A 12,965-nucleotide genomic window follows, 5' to 3' on the forward strand; every position below is an offset into this window, starting at 1 on the left:
TTCTCACAGAGAAGGAGGAGGAGGAGGAGGGACAAAGCATATCCTTACTTATCCCTCCAACCCATGCAGTGAAGAAAAGAGTGCCCAGCTGCAGCTGAAGCCCATTGTCAAGGATCGGATACTGATACTGCAAGACATGAAGACAGACTAACTTAATTGTGGCACCTTGGCTTGAATCTGTCAGGCCTGAAATGCCCTCACACTTGGCACCAGGAGAAATAAGTCCTGCACGATACATATCAGAAGTCAGAAAAGATAAACACTTCACACCCAAATCTCCACTCAGTTATCCTGGTTTTGTGACATTAAGCATATTTTGGAGGGAACAGAATATGCTGATATGAACCAAGTAGAAAAGAAAGGGAAGACGAAGACACTTTACTTCAACTGGCAGTAGGTCAACTCTCAATTATTAAAAGAAATATTGGCAACTAGAGAAGACAAGTTATGCAAACCAAAGAAAAAACACAAATCACTCAAAATATATTAACAAGACTTTTAAGAGTAGTGGACTACACTGAAATTTGAAGAATTTATAAACATTTCCACAGAGTTAAGACAGCTCTAAGAAAAAGAGTGCACAACAGTCAGACATGAATGCTATGTTCCATGTTCCAAGAACGGGTGGTGTAATAATCCTGAAGGTATCTCAGGATGGAAAGTTATTGTACAACACCCAACCAATCCACCCACAATTAACTGGGAGGTTATTATATTGCAGAACTACCTGATAACTATTATTAATAATGGGATAGGTGAGGATTAGTTTTAGCTCTGTCTCTGTGCTCAAAAAGATATTTTCTTGACTGCATCATAAGACATGCACTTGTAGATGCCCAGTGGTATGCAGGAGCAACTGTCTCTGCTTAATTCCTTGGTTGTTGGTGTCAATTTCTTGATCCAGGCCCATAATCTTGCCCATTTCTGTGTTTGTGTAGAAATGATTTAAGGAAAAAGCATTGTACATGTGTGTATGTATATATATATTTATATCAGTAGTCAAAGCTGAGAGTTCTTTACAAAGTATTCTTTTTGGGTGCATTTGACCATATTATTTGACCCTATTATTTTCTGGGGAGACTGTCACAACTTAACTGAATTTGGTCCATAGTAATTACTGCCTGAGGTATGGTATCATCAGATGTCACAGGATGGTTAATATCTCAGAAGAATTCCAAGTCAACCGAGGTGCACACTGACATTGGATCAGCATCCTTAGATGCACAAACAGAGATTTAGGGACTACTGTCCTTCTGTCAGCAGAGCTACTGTTCTCCTCGATCACAGTTTCTATCTTCAGATTGAGAACAAATATGTGATACGCTGAATAAAATGAAATTACACTTCCACTTTTGATTTTTTCCATTTATTTTATGATACATTTTGAGAATTGCAAAAAATTCTGCAAAACTTATTAATAATAATTTACATGGGTCATATCACGCATGAGGATATTAGCTTTGGATCAAAATAAATATGTGATATAAGGAAGACCTAACATAAAATTATTTTCATTGTATAAATCATCACAGCATGAGACTCATTTCTGACTAATTCTTCAGTACTCTTACTTTATCATCTTTTAATCCCCCCTTAAGATATTTTCTTCTGGAACACATCCCATTTTCCTTTTTGCACAAGTAGTTCTATCTATACCCCAGAAGACATAAAGATATATCTACTCAATGGTTTGCTACTCAAACCATCTGCTGAGTAAATCTTGCCTAAATTTTGTGTTTATGACTGATAACTGTAATTAGCCCTACATGAGAGAGGGATTGTTGCTTAATAAAAGGTTCCTTAATTATTAACACATATAAGCCCAGGCATAAAGAAACCAAGGCTTATTATTCAGCATGTAGACACTTTCCTTGTATTTTTGCCATCAATTCAACCACAGGAGATTATTTTTCTTAATCTGATGATGCAGCAATCAACCCAGAACTGTCACGACAGCAAATCACACCTTATGTACAGTTGGATAATAGAAGCCAGAGCTGAGCAATGAATACGCAATAGAAATTATTAGATGGATAATTTGAAGCCTCAGGCAAGAAGATGAAATTGGAGAACAAAAAAAAAAAAAAAAAGCTGAGAAAACCTCTTAATAACAAGCCTGGGCCAACACCCAGTGCAAAATCCTAACTGGTTTTTGTCTTATAAGTCTTACAAGAATTGTAAGAATCTGAGCTACTTATGATACTGACAGGGCTAAATCTGTGAGCATATCTAAAGCACACTAGAATTGCTTCACTGGCATATCATTCCGTGAGTATAAATCACAGTAGTATTTCAAACCTATTTGCATAAGATTTATCATAGTATCTGCTGCATCTGTTCATTAGGATTATTCAAAAAAATTCACAAACAAAGTAGATATGTTCCAAGATAACCACATGGTGCACTTCAGTTAATAAATACCCAAATTTGCTACTTGAAAGTACTTAGAGCAATTATGAAATTGATTAAATGTCAGACTGACAGCCTCTCTTTCACAATGGATTGCAATGAACAGTAAATTAAAAGGGTTTCACAGTTGTATGTTCAGAAAAAATTTCAGACTTTCAAGGATATTGAATAGCATGCTGATATACTGTGCCAAATACATTTTCTAAAAATGTAAGGTTTTTTTAAAATGATTGGTATTTTTACAGTAGCTCTCATGTACTACTAATAGTCTAGAAAAGCATGAGGAAGAAGGTAGTCAAAGCTATGTTGCCAAATATTGCTAGGCTGGTGGTTCCACATTCTAGGAAATAAAGTCACCTTTTTGTTGCAGCTGAAAGAAATGACTACTGCAAAGGTCCTCTACTATACAGTTAAGGTCTTTCAAGGTAATTTAACCTTGAATAGTAAATAATAAAAATAATTTTTAATAAATAGTATGGAAAGGAGTATACACCCACTGTTGCACAAGTGAATTAGGATGGAGACAAAAAAATGTTTTTTTCACCAACCCTGTAAGGCTGAGTCATCCTCTACATGTTACTTGTATTAAAGACAACTGATAAGTCATTTTCAGGCATCACTGAAAAACCTACAGCCATGCATATCATCTTGAAAGATAGGGATCTTTAGTTTACAGACCCTTCAGTGCCCAAAATCTCTATCCAGTTAAGAGAGAAACATCTCATTTATGCTTCTGTGCTTCATCTGCATGTCCCTGCATTAGGGATTGGACCAGATGACCTCCAGAGATCCCTTCCAAACTCAGCCAGGCTATGACTGTGACCTGAGCAATTCTTGCAGTCAACAGAGAGGGACAACCCCTTTCACCTCCCTCCCAGCACATAAATCATCTTGTCCTACAACAGGCGGAATGAATCATCACCTCATGGTACCTGTGAGTCTCCACTATCTAGATCTGCATTTGTGTAATACCCAACACAGATTTTAACTCTTAACCAACAGATTTACAGGTGTCCTTTCCTTCAAAACCAGGGCTGGAGTGTTTGGATTCCTCAGACTATACTACTCAAGGAAATTAAGACATGCTTCAGCTAGCAGAGCTCTGTTTCTTCTTCTACCTTCCACGGAGTTGTGTTACTAGTAGCTCAGATGCCTAATCCTAACAAGATTCATTCACAGTCCTTGAACCAGCCACCCAAGGTTCGCTCTGCTCATTAGAAGATGAAAGACTTTTTCAGGTAGAACTTTTAACTGCATCCTGTTCTTTCTGTCCACCTCAACACAGGTCCCACAAATGCCATGTGTTCAGAATAATGACTTGTGACAACTGACATTCATCTCATGCACAGTGCCATAGCATCAGCATCTCACGTGCTTGTGGCTCAGCATCACGTCTTCTCCCTGTCTAGGTACTCTCTGCCACATGGATTCAGGAAAGGCATTGTGGAGACAGGCAGAGCTCAGAGCTGTGCCTCCAGCTAGGACTGTCCTCTCAGGGAGAACTAGGACTGTCCTCTCAAGGGGGACTGCCTGCAAGGCAGCTGCCTTGTACTTCCCTGCAGATGACTGTGTGCACTGGAGAAGTAATGGTTGGAGGCTTCAGAGTTCAGGTAGTTCAAGACCTTGTGTTATTACTGTAGGCAATAATAATAATAATAATCAGAAGCAATAAAAATATGTGACATGACTAAACAAACTCAATGACCATTTGTAGTAAGGTAAATTATAAAACAATTGTCATTATTAACCTATTGTTTATCTAAACATACCAATTTCCAATGTTTTATGCAAGAAAACTGGTGGTAAATACCCTGTCATGCCAGTGATGTTATGCCACTACGATGGTGGATTTATTATCTTTCATAAATTATCTTTTAAAAAATATATAATAAAAATGTGAATGACATATACTCACCAGAAGGTTTGCTTTTACAATGAATCCCCTGTAAACAGAAACAAAATATTGTAAAAGCTACAATAAAAATAAATATTGCTTAATCACTGCACACAAATAGAAACATATCTTAGGTAATCATATCCATAGTTCACAATAGAAATAATTTTCAAGGTTAAAAGATTTTCAAATACAGTAAAAATGCACATCACTACTGCATATGTCAGCCTCATACACATGGAGACACAAGATCAGCATTATCCTCATTTTCACGTATTCCTACTGAGGTGTGTAATTGTTCTAACAAGTGTAACAGTTCCATCAAATACAGACAGCATTTTATCAGGTACTGCCATTCCTACTGACCAATAGCTTATGCATTGTTTCAATAAACTTTACAATGGATTGCTTCATACCAGGGCAAAGGAACTCAGTGATTTTTTAATGTAAGATATTTAGAACACTACTGAATATTATATGATTTTTAGAAGATCCCACTAGAAAGAAAGTATTATGTTAATTTCAAATGAAGTTTAGAAATAAGACTTGCCTTTTTATTTCTGACATCTGGCTCAGAAGCCTGAAAATAAAATTACTCAGGCACAGTACTTATCGTGTTCAAGTGGGAAAGTGTCTTTGTAAGAGGCAAAGTGAACCTGGCACTGAGATTTTAGCAAGCTTCCAGCTATCTTTCAGACAGACTACATTCATTTTCCCAGTAAAATAAACATTTAACCACACAGTAAAATTCTGTAGAGTACAAAAATAACAAATCTTATTTTGACTGCCATGCATGACATTCTAAAGAAAGGCTCTTGCTTAGCCAGAAAATACTGTTTCCTGCTGCTCTGCCATTCAAGTTTCTGGCATAGCCCTTATACCAGTATTCTTTTGCATACAGAATATATGTTCCCATTTTCTTTCCTTTAAAAGCAGTGTCCTATTGACAGGAACACTTTCATCACACCCACAAAAGGAGCAGGCACCACCTTGTCTCCTCTGCTCTCAAACACAACAGCAGCTCTGAGTCCTTTTAAAACATTTTAGGATCTTGTCAACTAGCCAACCAACTGTGAGTTTTAGAGCCAGCAAAAGTCTTCTGGTGGACATTTAGAAGTTCTCAAATTGTATACAAACACAGAGGCTGCAGCCTGGGTAATAAGCATTAGCACATCATAAAAATAACTATTGCTTGGTGTTCCACGAGGCTGTCATCCACGGGGAATTCTGTCCTCCTCAGAAATACAGCTGTAGAGCAAAGCCATATTACTGCTGCAGGTGAGAAATGCAGCATGTTAGTTCCTCTGTGGAGCTGCCTGGGGTACCTGAGAAGTCTGTGTTCTGTCTCTCATTGCTGCTTTTAATTGGAGCTAGATAAGCTCCTTTTTAAAGGTTGCCTTTAGAAAACCAATGACCACTAACCTGCATTAGTTCACATTCCTCGGTCCTTTTGGCACTTTTATTTTTTAATAATCACTTCTAGAGGTAAGTTGTCATCTTTTACAAGTTGCAGTTTGCCTCTATGACTCACAAAAGTGCAAATGCATAAAAGGTGGTATTTTAAAACACATTTTATAATAAGACAGACATGGTCATATACTTTCATAGAATGAAGATTTATAAAACTTACTTGTGACATTGTTAAAGGCATTGCTTTGGCTGCTTCTACAGCATAATACATTGACATTCATACAGTTAGAGCCTGTTGCAATAGGACAAGGATAATGGTTTTTAAAAAGAGAGTAAAATCAGATTGGACATAAGGAAGAAATGTTTTACAATGACAGTGGTGAAACACTGGCACAGGCTGTCCAGAGAGGGGGTGGATGATCCATGCCTGGAAATATTCAAGACCAGATTGGATACACTCTGAGTAACCTGATCGAGTCGAAGATGTCCCTGCTCTCTACTGGGGGGCTTGACTAGATGACCTTTAAAGGTCCCTTCCAACCCAAATAGTTCTATGATTCTATAAAAGAAACCAAACTTGTTCTAAAAATGGGACACTTCTATTTCAATGATTTTTAAATTTCCTCAAATCCCCCTGAAGAACTAAAATATGTAACTGGTAAGGCCTAATTTCTGCTCTAACATGTTGTAGAAATATTTGTTCTTTATTGATTCCTTCTGCCTACCACCCACTCCTCCCACCACTGAAAAAAAGCTTCATTGGTAGCTTGCTGATTCTCCCTCAGCACATTCATCAATAGAAAGAAGACTATAGCTTTCTGAATTATTCAGTACAACACTAAACCAATAGAAGTGGAACATGTCAGCTCATATAAAACTACTGCAATTTTAACTGTCCTTTCAAAGTCCTAATTTTGAATTATTTCTCAAAAATCCTCCTGAAGTATGCTGAAGGAAAATTTTAATTCAGTCTCTTTACTTGAGGCTTTCCGTGGCCCTAGGGAATGGAATAGACAAATATACAAAATGAGCGCAAAAAATCAAGTGAGTGATTTAGGGAACTCAGTTTCTTGATGAGAAAACCTAACTGTTGGATCAACTAATTGCTCAGCCATTACTTACTGGAAGAAATTAATCTCTAATGAGGCTGATAATTTAGCAAATTACTTCCGTATTTTTAACTTCCCATTTTGCAGCCAGACTATTGAAAATATTTTGGTTAGCTGGCTTGACAGAATTTCCAACTGACAATCAAAATTTCTTAGAACAACACTTTTAAACTAGCTTCTCTAACCATTCTTTCTGGTTACAATCATAGGGGGAAAAATACATTAAAAAAATTAAGATCTCATTGAACTAAGCAACAAAAATCTCACAAAACTTAGAAGATTCAGCCTTTTACTTAAATAAGGTCAATGCTTTGGGATCTCTGTTATGACACCTGAAAAATGGAAAGTGTATATAAGTTAATTAAGTTATGAACATGGGGGGAGCGGAGAACAAAACACCCACTTCTGTAGGGCTATGGGATGATGCAGAAATCTTTTTATACCCTCTAGTATATCCTAATTAATTACTGATTTTCAATATTGTTCAGAGGAATCCTATCATCTGAGATTTTGCATGTATTTTCTCTTTTTTTTCACAGGGAAAAAAGAAACATATCCTTTAGTGACTTTTGTTCTGGTAGGAAGACATTGTGTGATTCTTGGGCACTTGGTTTTTGTTCTGGGTGAGGAGTTATTGGGAAGGTTTACATAAATAATCAAATATTTGCCCAAACACTTGCCAGTTACAGCAACACTTGGTCTCAGCCCAATTCCTTTTTTTTTAATAAATGTTTCTTTTTATTGTACAATACCAAGGGGGTGGGGGTGGTATTTTCTTTTACAATCACTTTGCAAAATAGTCCAAAGAGACCACTTGTGTGAAAGAAGAAGTCAAATGAATTAACCAAGTTCCTCTCCCACTTTCTATATCTTTTGTTTTCAGGAATTTTCAGTGATGAGTGTAATAGAAAAACATAACACACTAAAACCAGAATGGAAATTTTCTTCCCCTTTCACAAATGCCAAGGGCATCTTTTATGCAAAAATAAGATCCTGAACATGACAGTACACTTTACTCCTATACAGAGAGCATCTTTGATTCTTATCTTCTTTGGCAAAGAGCCTAAGCAAAATATACTTACACAATGCACAAACATTTAGGGATTTTCCTATTTCTCTAGGGTTTTCCCCATTTGTGGTATTACTCAACTGTAGCTAGAGGTTATCTGAACAGACACCACCAACGTGCAGCAGTCTGAATAGAAGGTGTGGTGCCAACTTTTTAGCTAGCACAGCAACTTCTCCTCAATCTAAGCCAATTGTAATATCCCATTGTTTTGCCTAACGATTGTAGAGAAGAAAGTGAGATCAGCAGAGGAAGACTTGGATTAGGGGGCACAGAGAGTATTTTCATGAATTAATATCACCAAGGAAATGGAAAAAAAGATCAGATCTGCTTCCCATCTCCTCTTATATCACCAGGCACTGAATCAAGTGCAGAATTGTGGAAATTCTTCCCTGGATGTTCTGTCATGTAGGAAAGAACCTGAGGAAAATTCGGTTTCATAGTCTACCTGTTAGCTCTGTTGTACCTCATTAGCAGAATAGTTGGTGGCAGCCCTTCCACAACTGTAAGGAATAGTAATATGATGGAAAATGAGTTAAAATGTATTCTTTAATTGAGACTAGGTTGTCGGACACTTAAGATTCATTCATTAAGGTACCTACATCAAAGTCAGTGAATGTAGAGGGATGTTTTCCCCCTTTTGAGACATCCTTGGTGGCAGCGCTATCACCTACATTTCTACTTTAGGTTCAGCTGTCAGAGAGGACAGAGAGAAGGGAAAATGACCATATTCTGATGTTTCCACCTATTCCAACAATTTCTTTTCTTTGACCACCATTCAAAGCAAGAATGTATGCATTCTTACAACACAGGAAAAGGGTGGGTTTGCAATAGCTGATGCTCAAATTGTAGACAAAAGGCTGATAAAGATAATTAATCATGTACTTTTCTGAATTTCAATTGAGAGGGGATGCTCTGCACAACTCCATCTTATTCTGCACACAAATAGGAAGGATGTCCCAGATTTCTGGGTCTAGTCCCTTGATAACCACAGATACCATATCATCTAATCCCTTTTAAAACCTGGAGAAGTGTCATTTTAAAACCAGTCAGACTTTCATGTGCACTGCTCTGATAGCCAAGGCTATTCCAGAAGCCCCACTGTCCGCCAGCACCAAATCTTTTCATTTCTAACATGAACACAACAATGGTTAGCTTGTATTGACTTCTGATTGTACTCATTATCTTTTCACTTGAATAGATGCTTTCCACCCTGGAATTTACTTTTCACTTATTTACAACCAGTAATATACCTTTTCTCAGCCTTTTTTGAGACTGTAAAAGTCAAGCTCTTTTATTCTAATGAGCCACGCTTCCTTCTTACCATCACCCTTATCAGCAGCTATTTCTACTTGAAACTTTTTTCATTGTATTCTTAGAAAGCTCACAGCTGTATTTATCTTCCCAAATGTAGAAAGAATTCTTACAGTAAAAGAAAATTTTAGAATTTTCAGAATTCAGAAACTGGATTCTTTACAGTAGAAAAAAACACAGTACTAACATAATAATTCCTGTCCCGCTAAATTATGGTCAAGTATTTATACATAAAAAACCCAATTTATTGGGTGAAAAGAAAAACTAACAGATCTCCGTAACACACTTGGCAATTGAATAAAATTGTGGTAATATTTACAAGAATTAGAGGAATTGCAATGATTAATACACATAAAAATTTAGAACTGTTAAAAATTCATAATACTGCTAATACAGTGTCCTCAAAGGACCTTTTCTCAAAAGAAGCATCTGTATTTGTTTTGACATCATGTGTAATTAATCTCATTGCCAAGGTGAAAGATTTTGCTAATGATACTTTTCTTTTTTTGGCAAACCACAAGGTTTTTCTTCAACTTTTACTGGCAATGTGTGATCAGATGCATGTGAGCAGTGTGCAGTGGGACTAGCTAAGCAGTCATAGATGGAAACATTTGGATTGTTACCCATGGAGAAAGGAAATGGCACCTAAACTTATGGCAAAGCATTAATTTGGACTACTTTGAACTACTGTTTCTACAAAAGCACCTGGATGTTGCTAGACTTTTTTACAGAACGCTAAAAGGAAAACATCTGAGTCATGCCTACACATTCACCAGCTCTGAGATTTTCTGTTTGTGTTCCAAGTGGAACAAAACCCATCCCATCACATTAGCACAGTGCTGAACCTGAGAGGATAATTACCAGTGAGAAGCGAAATATCAAGCTCAGGCTCAGTACCGAGCTAACAAGGTCACGCACTTTTTGGATGAGAGCTGGCTTGTGTCCAGCAGAGCAAGGTGATGTCTGCCTGTTTTCCTCCTGCACTGTACTGATGCAGAGGACTCCTGTTCCCATATTTTAACTGCACTGTCCCCTATGATATCAGGACAGCATGTGGCATACAATGTCTTCTGGCCATTACAGTGGCTTTACGGCTGGATCCCTTCTACAGAGCAGTATTGCTTTGAAGTTCCTCAACTGCAAAGAATATTCCCCCTTCCACTTTTTTTTGGAATTAATTTTATTTTTAAATAATGTGATACAAAAAGAACTTGCATACAAACCACTTGATTTTAAATTTATTGGACCAAAGGGAACTATGACAGTCTGAACTAAAAGCTGCCTGTTCTATTGGATGCTTCAGCTCCAGGACTGGAAGCAGAATTGGCTAGAAGCAACTGCATGCACTAACTTCTTTCTTTTAGAAATGAAAAGAACCAAACAAAAAAAAATACACAACCAAAACTTGTCAATCATTTTTGATGTCATGTTTCCTAAAATATTAATACAAGTTGTTAAAGAACAGAATAGACAATAGACTGTGTACAATAGACACAGTAAAATTAAAATGTACTTTGAATGCCATACCCTCAGCTGGTATAAATCAGCACCATTTCACACACAGAATGTCAAAAATTTCAGACCACTCAGCTACTTGAAAGGAGAACTAATCTGCCAAATCAGCACTTCTAGTCTAACAATGAGACATGGACACTCGGACACAACATTAATTATTTCAATGACTGACTGGAGATCTCATACAGGGGATGACAAAATGGAATCAAAGAAATTTAGGGTGGAGGGGGTCTCTGGAGGTTGCCAAGTCCAGCCTCCTGCTATAATCAGTACTGACACAAACACCAGATCAAGTCAGCCATTATTTTGGCTGTTTCTTGAAAAACTGGTGGATGCAGATTCCACAAGCTCTCCAGACAACCATGAATATCCCATGCTTTGAAGTTAGGATGGTATGATGATCTTTGTAGTAGAGAAGAGGCTACAGGAAAAAAGATCCCTCACAACACTGGCAGCACTGAGACTTGCAGTCTCAGAAGTGACTGGAATCAGTGAGCAGTGAGATTGCCACAGAAAAGGAAAAAAGAGGGGAGGGGGGCAGAAAGGGCAAAAATTTAAGTGAAGATTATGAGAAGAGACCCTCCAGCACAGAATTGCTCCTTTGCTGCTAAGGTAGTGGTTATTTCTTTTGGAAATGCATATTTTTATTTTGGCCTGAAGATCTTTTTCTATTCCAGTTACTATCTTCTCATATATGCTAACACTATTGCTCAGCAAAAAGAGGAAATACATTGCAGGCCTGGCTTTCCAGCTCTCTGGTATACACAGCAAAGCCATCACTGCTTTGCTCTAGGCCAGTATTCTTTTTGTAAATGTTTAGAGTCAGTTCCAGGAGCAGAAGAGTGCTCGGCTTTCCATGTGACATTTATAAATGATAAATACCATGCTGCTTATGTTCAGAAATTGTGGAAGACACTTTCCACTGATTAAATGAACTTAGAATCAGATGCAAATGGGGATAAACTTTTTTGCCTATTGTGGTGGTTTGACTCTGGTGAGACACCAGGTGTCCACCAAAGCTGCTCTGCCACTGCCCTCCACAGCTAGACAGGGAAGAGAAAATAAAACAAAAGGCTCCTGGGTTAAGATAAGGAGAGATCACTCAGCATTCACAATCATGAGCAAAACAGATTCAGCTTAGAGAAATTAGTTTCATTTATTTCCAATTAAAATCAGAGTAAGATAATGAGAAAATACAAACCAAATCTTAAAACACCTTTCCCCTCCCCCCTGCCCCCCTTTCTCCACAGGCTCAACTTCAATTTTTCTACCTACTTCCCCTCAGTAGCACAGCATAGCTAGGAACGGAGGCTGTGGTCAGTTCATCCCATGTTGTTTCTTCTGCTCCTCCCTCCTCAGAGGGAGGACTCCTCATATTTTTCCTCCTTCCCCTGCTCCAGACTAGAGTCTCACACACAGGAGACGGAACTCCATTAACTTCTCCAAGGTGAGTCCTTTCCACAGGCTGCAGTTTTTCATTAGCTGTTCTGGTGTGGGTCTCTTTTGTTTTTAAGGGAGTGCAGTCCCTCAGGAACAAACTGCTCTAGTGTGGGTTCCCCAGAGGGTCATGGTTCCTGCATGGGTTCCTGCTCCAGCATGGGCTCCTCTGTCTGTGGGTCCATGGGTTCTGCCAGGAGTCTGCCCCAGCACAGAATTCCCACAGGGTCCTAACCTCCTTCAGGCATCCACCTGCTCCATCAGGTGCTAACAGAAATCTGTTATCTCCGAGGCACAATTACAGATCCTTGTGGGTCCTTTCCAACTGAATATATTCTGTGAGCACTGATGGTCTTGACCTTGGCCAGTGGTGGGTCTGGCAGCTTCTCACAGAAGCCACCCCTGTAGTCCCCAGCCCTGCTACCAAAACTTTGCTAACCCATCACACCTACACAAACTTCAGCTTTGCCATGAGAAAAGGATCACATAATTTCCAAGAAGGGCAATTTCTCTGTGAGGATTTTGCATTTTTACTGGTAGTGAAATAAAGCCAAAGTTTGCAGCCATTTTCAAAATTATTAAGTCAGCCAAAGCTAAAAAAGAACTTAGGTACCTGGAATGTAATTTAAGCAAACTGTGGTAATCTCAGCTGAGCACCATGATCTACAATACCCAGTCAGTTGCCACCCAACAGTAGAGGCATCTAATCTTATTAGACACCTCCCTTTCTGATCTCAAAGATCCCTGGATGCATGTAGAACTAGAAACTGAAACTTTGCAAGAGTGGCCTCTCAGCAGTTGCTCTACAGAG

At 38.3% G+C, this 12,965-nt stretch overlaps 1 protein-coding gene across 3 annotated transcripts in view; it reads right to left on the reverse strand.

Moving 5' to 3' along the window:
- Nucleotides 1–12,965, reverse strand: part of IL17REL (interleukin 17 receptor E like) — a 45,271-nt gene that overhangs the window by 19,236 nt on the left and 13,070 nt on the right. For all 3 annotated transcript variants that reach the window (XM_027894907.1, XM_027894906.1, XM_027894905.1), the window contains exon 2: nucleotides 4,325–4,352. Coding sequence is in view for 1 of the 3 variants with exons in the window: in XM_027894905.1 (XP_027750706.1) it covers nucleotides 4,325–4,352 (28 nt within the window). In the remaining 2 variants the exon portion in view is untranslated. The remainder of the gene's footprint in view (nucleotides 1–4,324; nucleotides 4,353–12,965) is intronic.

The sequence above is a fragment of the Empidonax traillii genome, unplaced genomic scaffold (assembly GCF_003031625.1).
Source record: "Empidonax traillii isolate 1590-97213 ecotype Southwest subspecies unplaced genomic scaffold, ASM303162v1 scaffold447:size986111, whole genome shotgun sequence".
NCBI classification, from domain to species: Eukaryota; Metazoa; Chordata; class Aves; order Passeriformes; family Tyrannidae; genus Empidonax; species Empidonax traillii.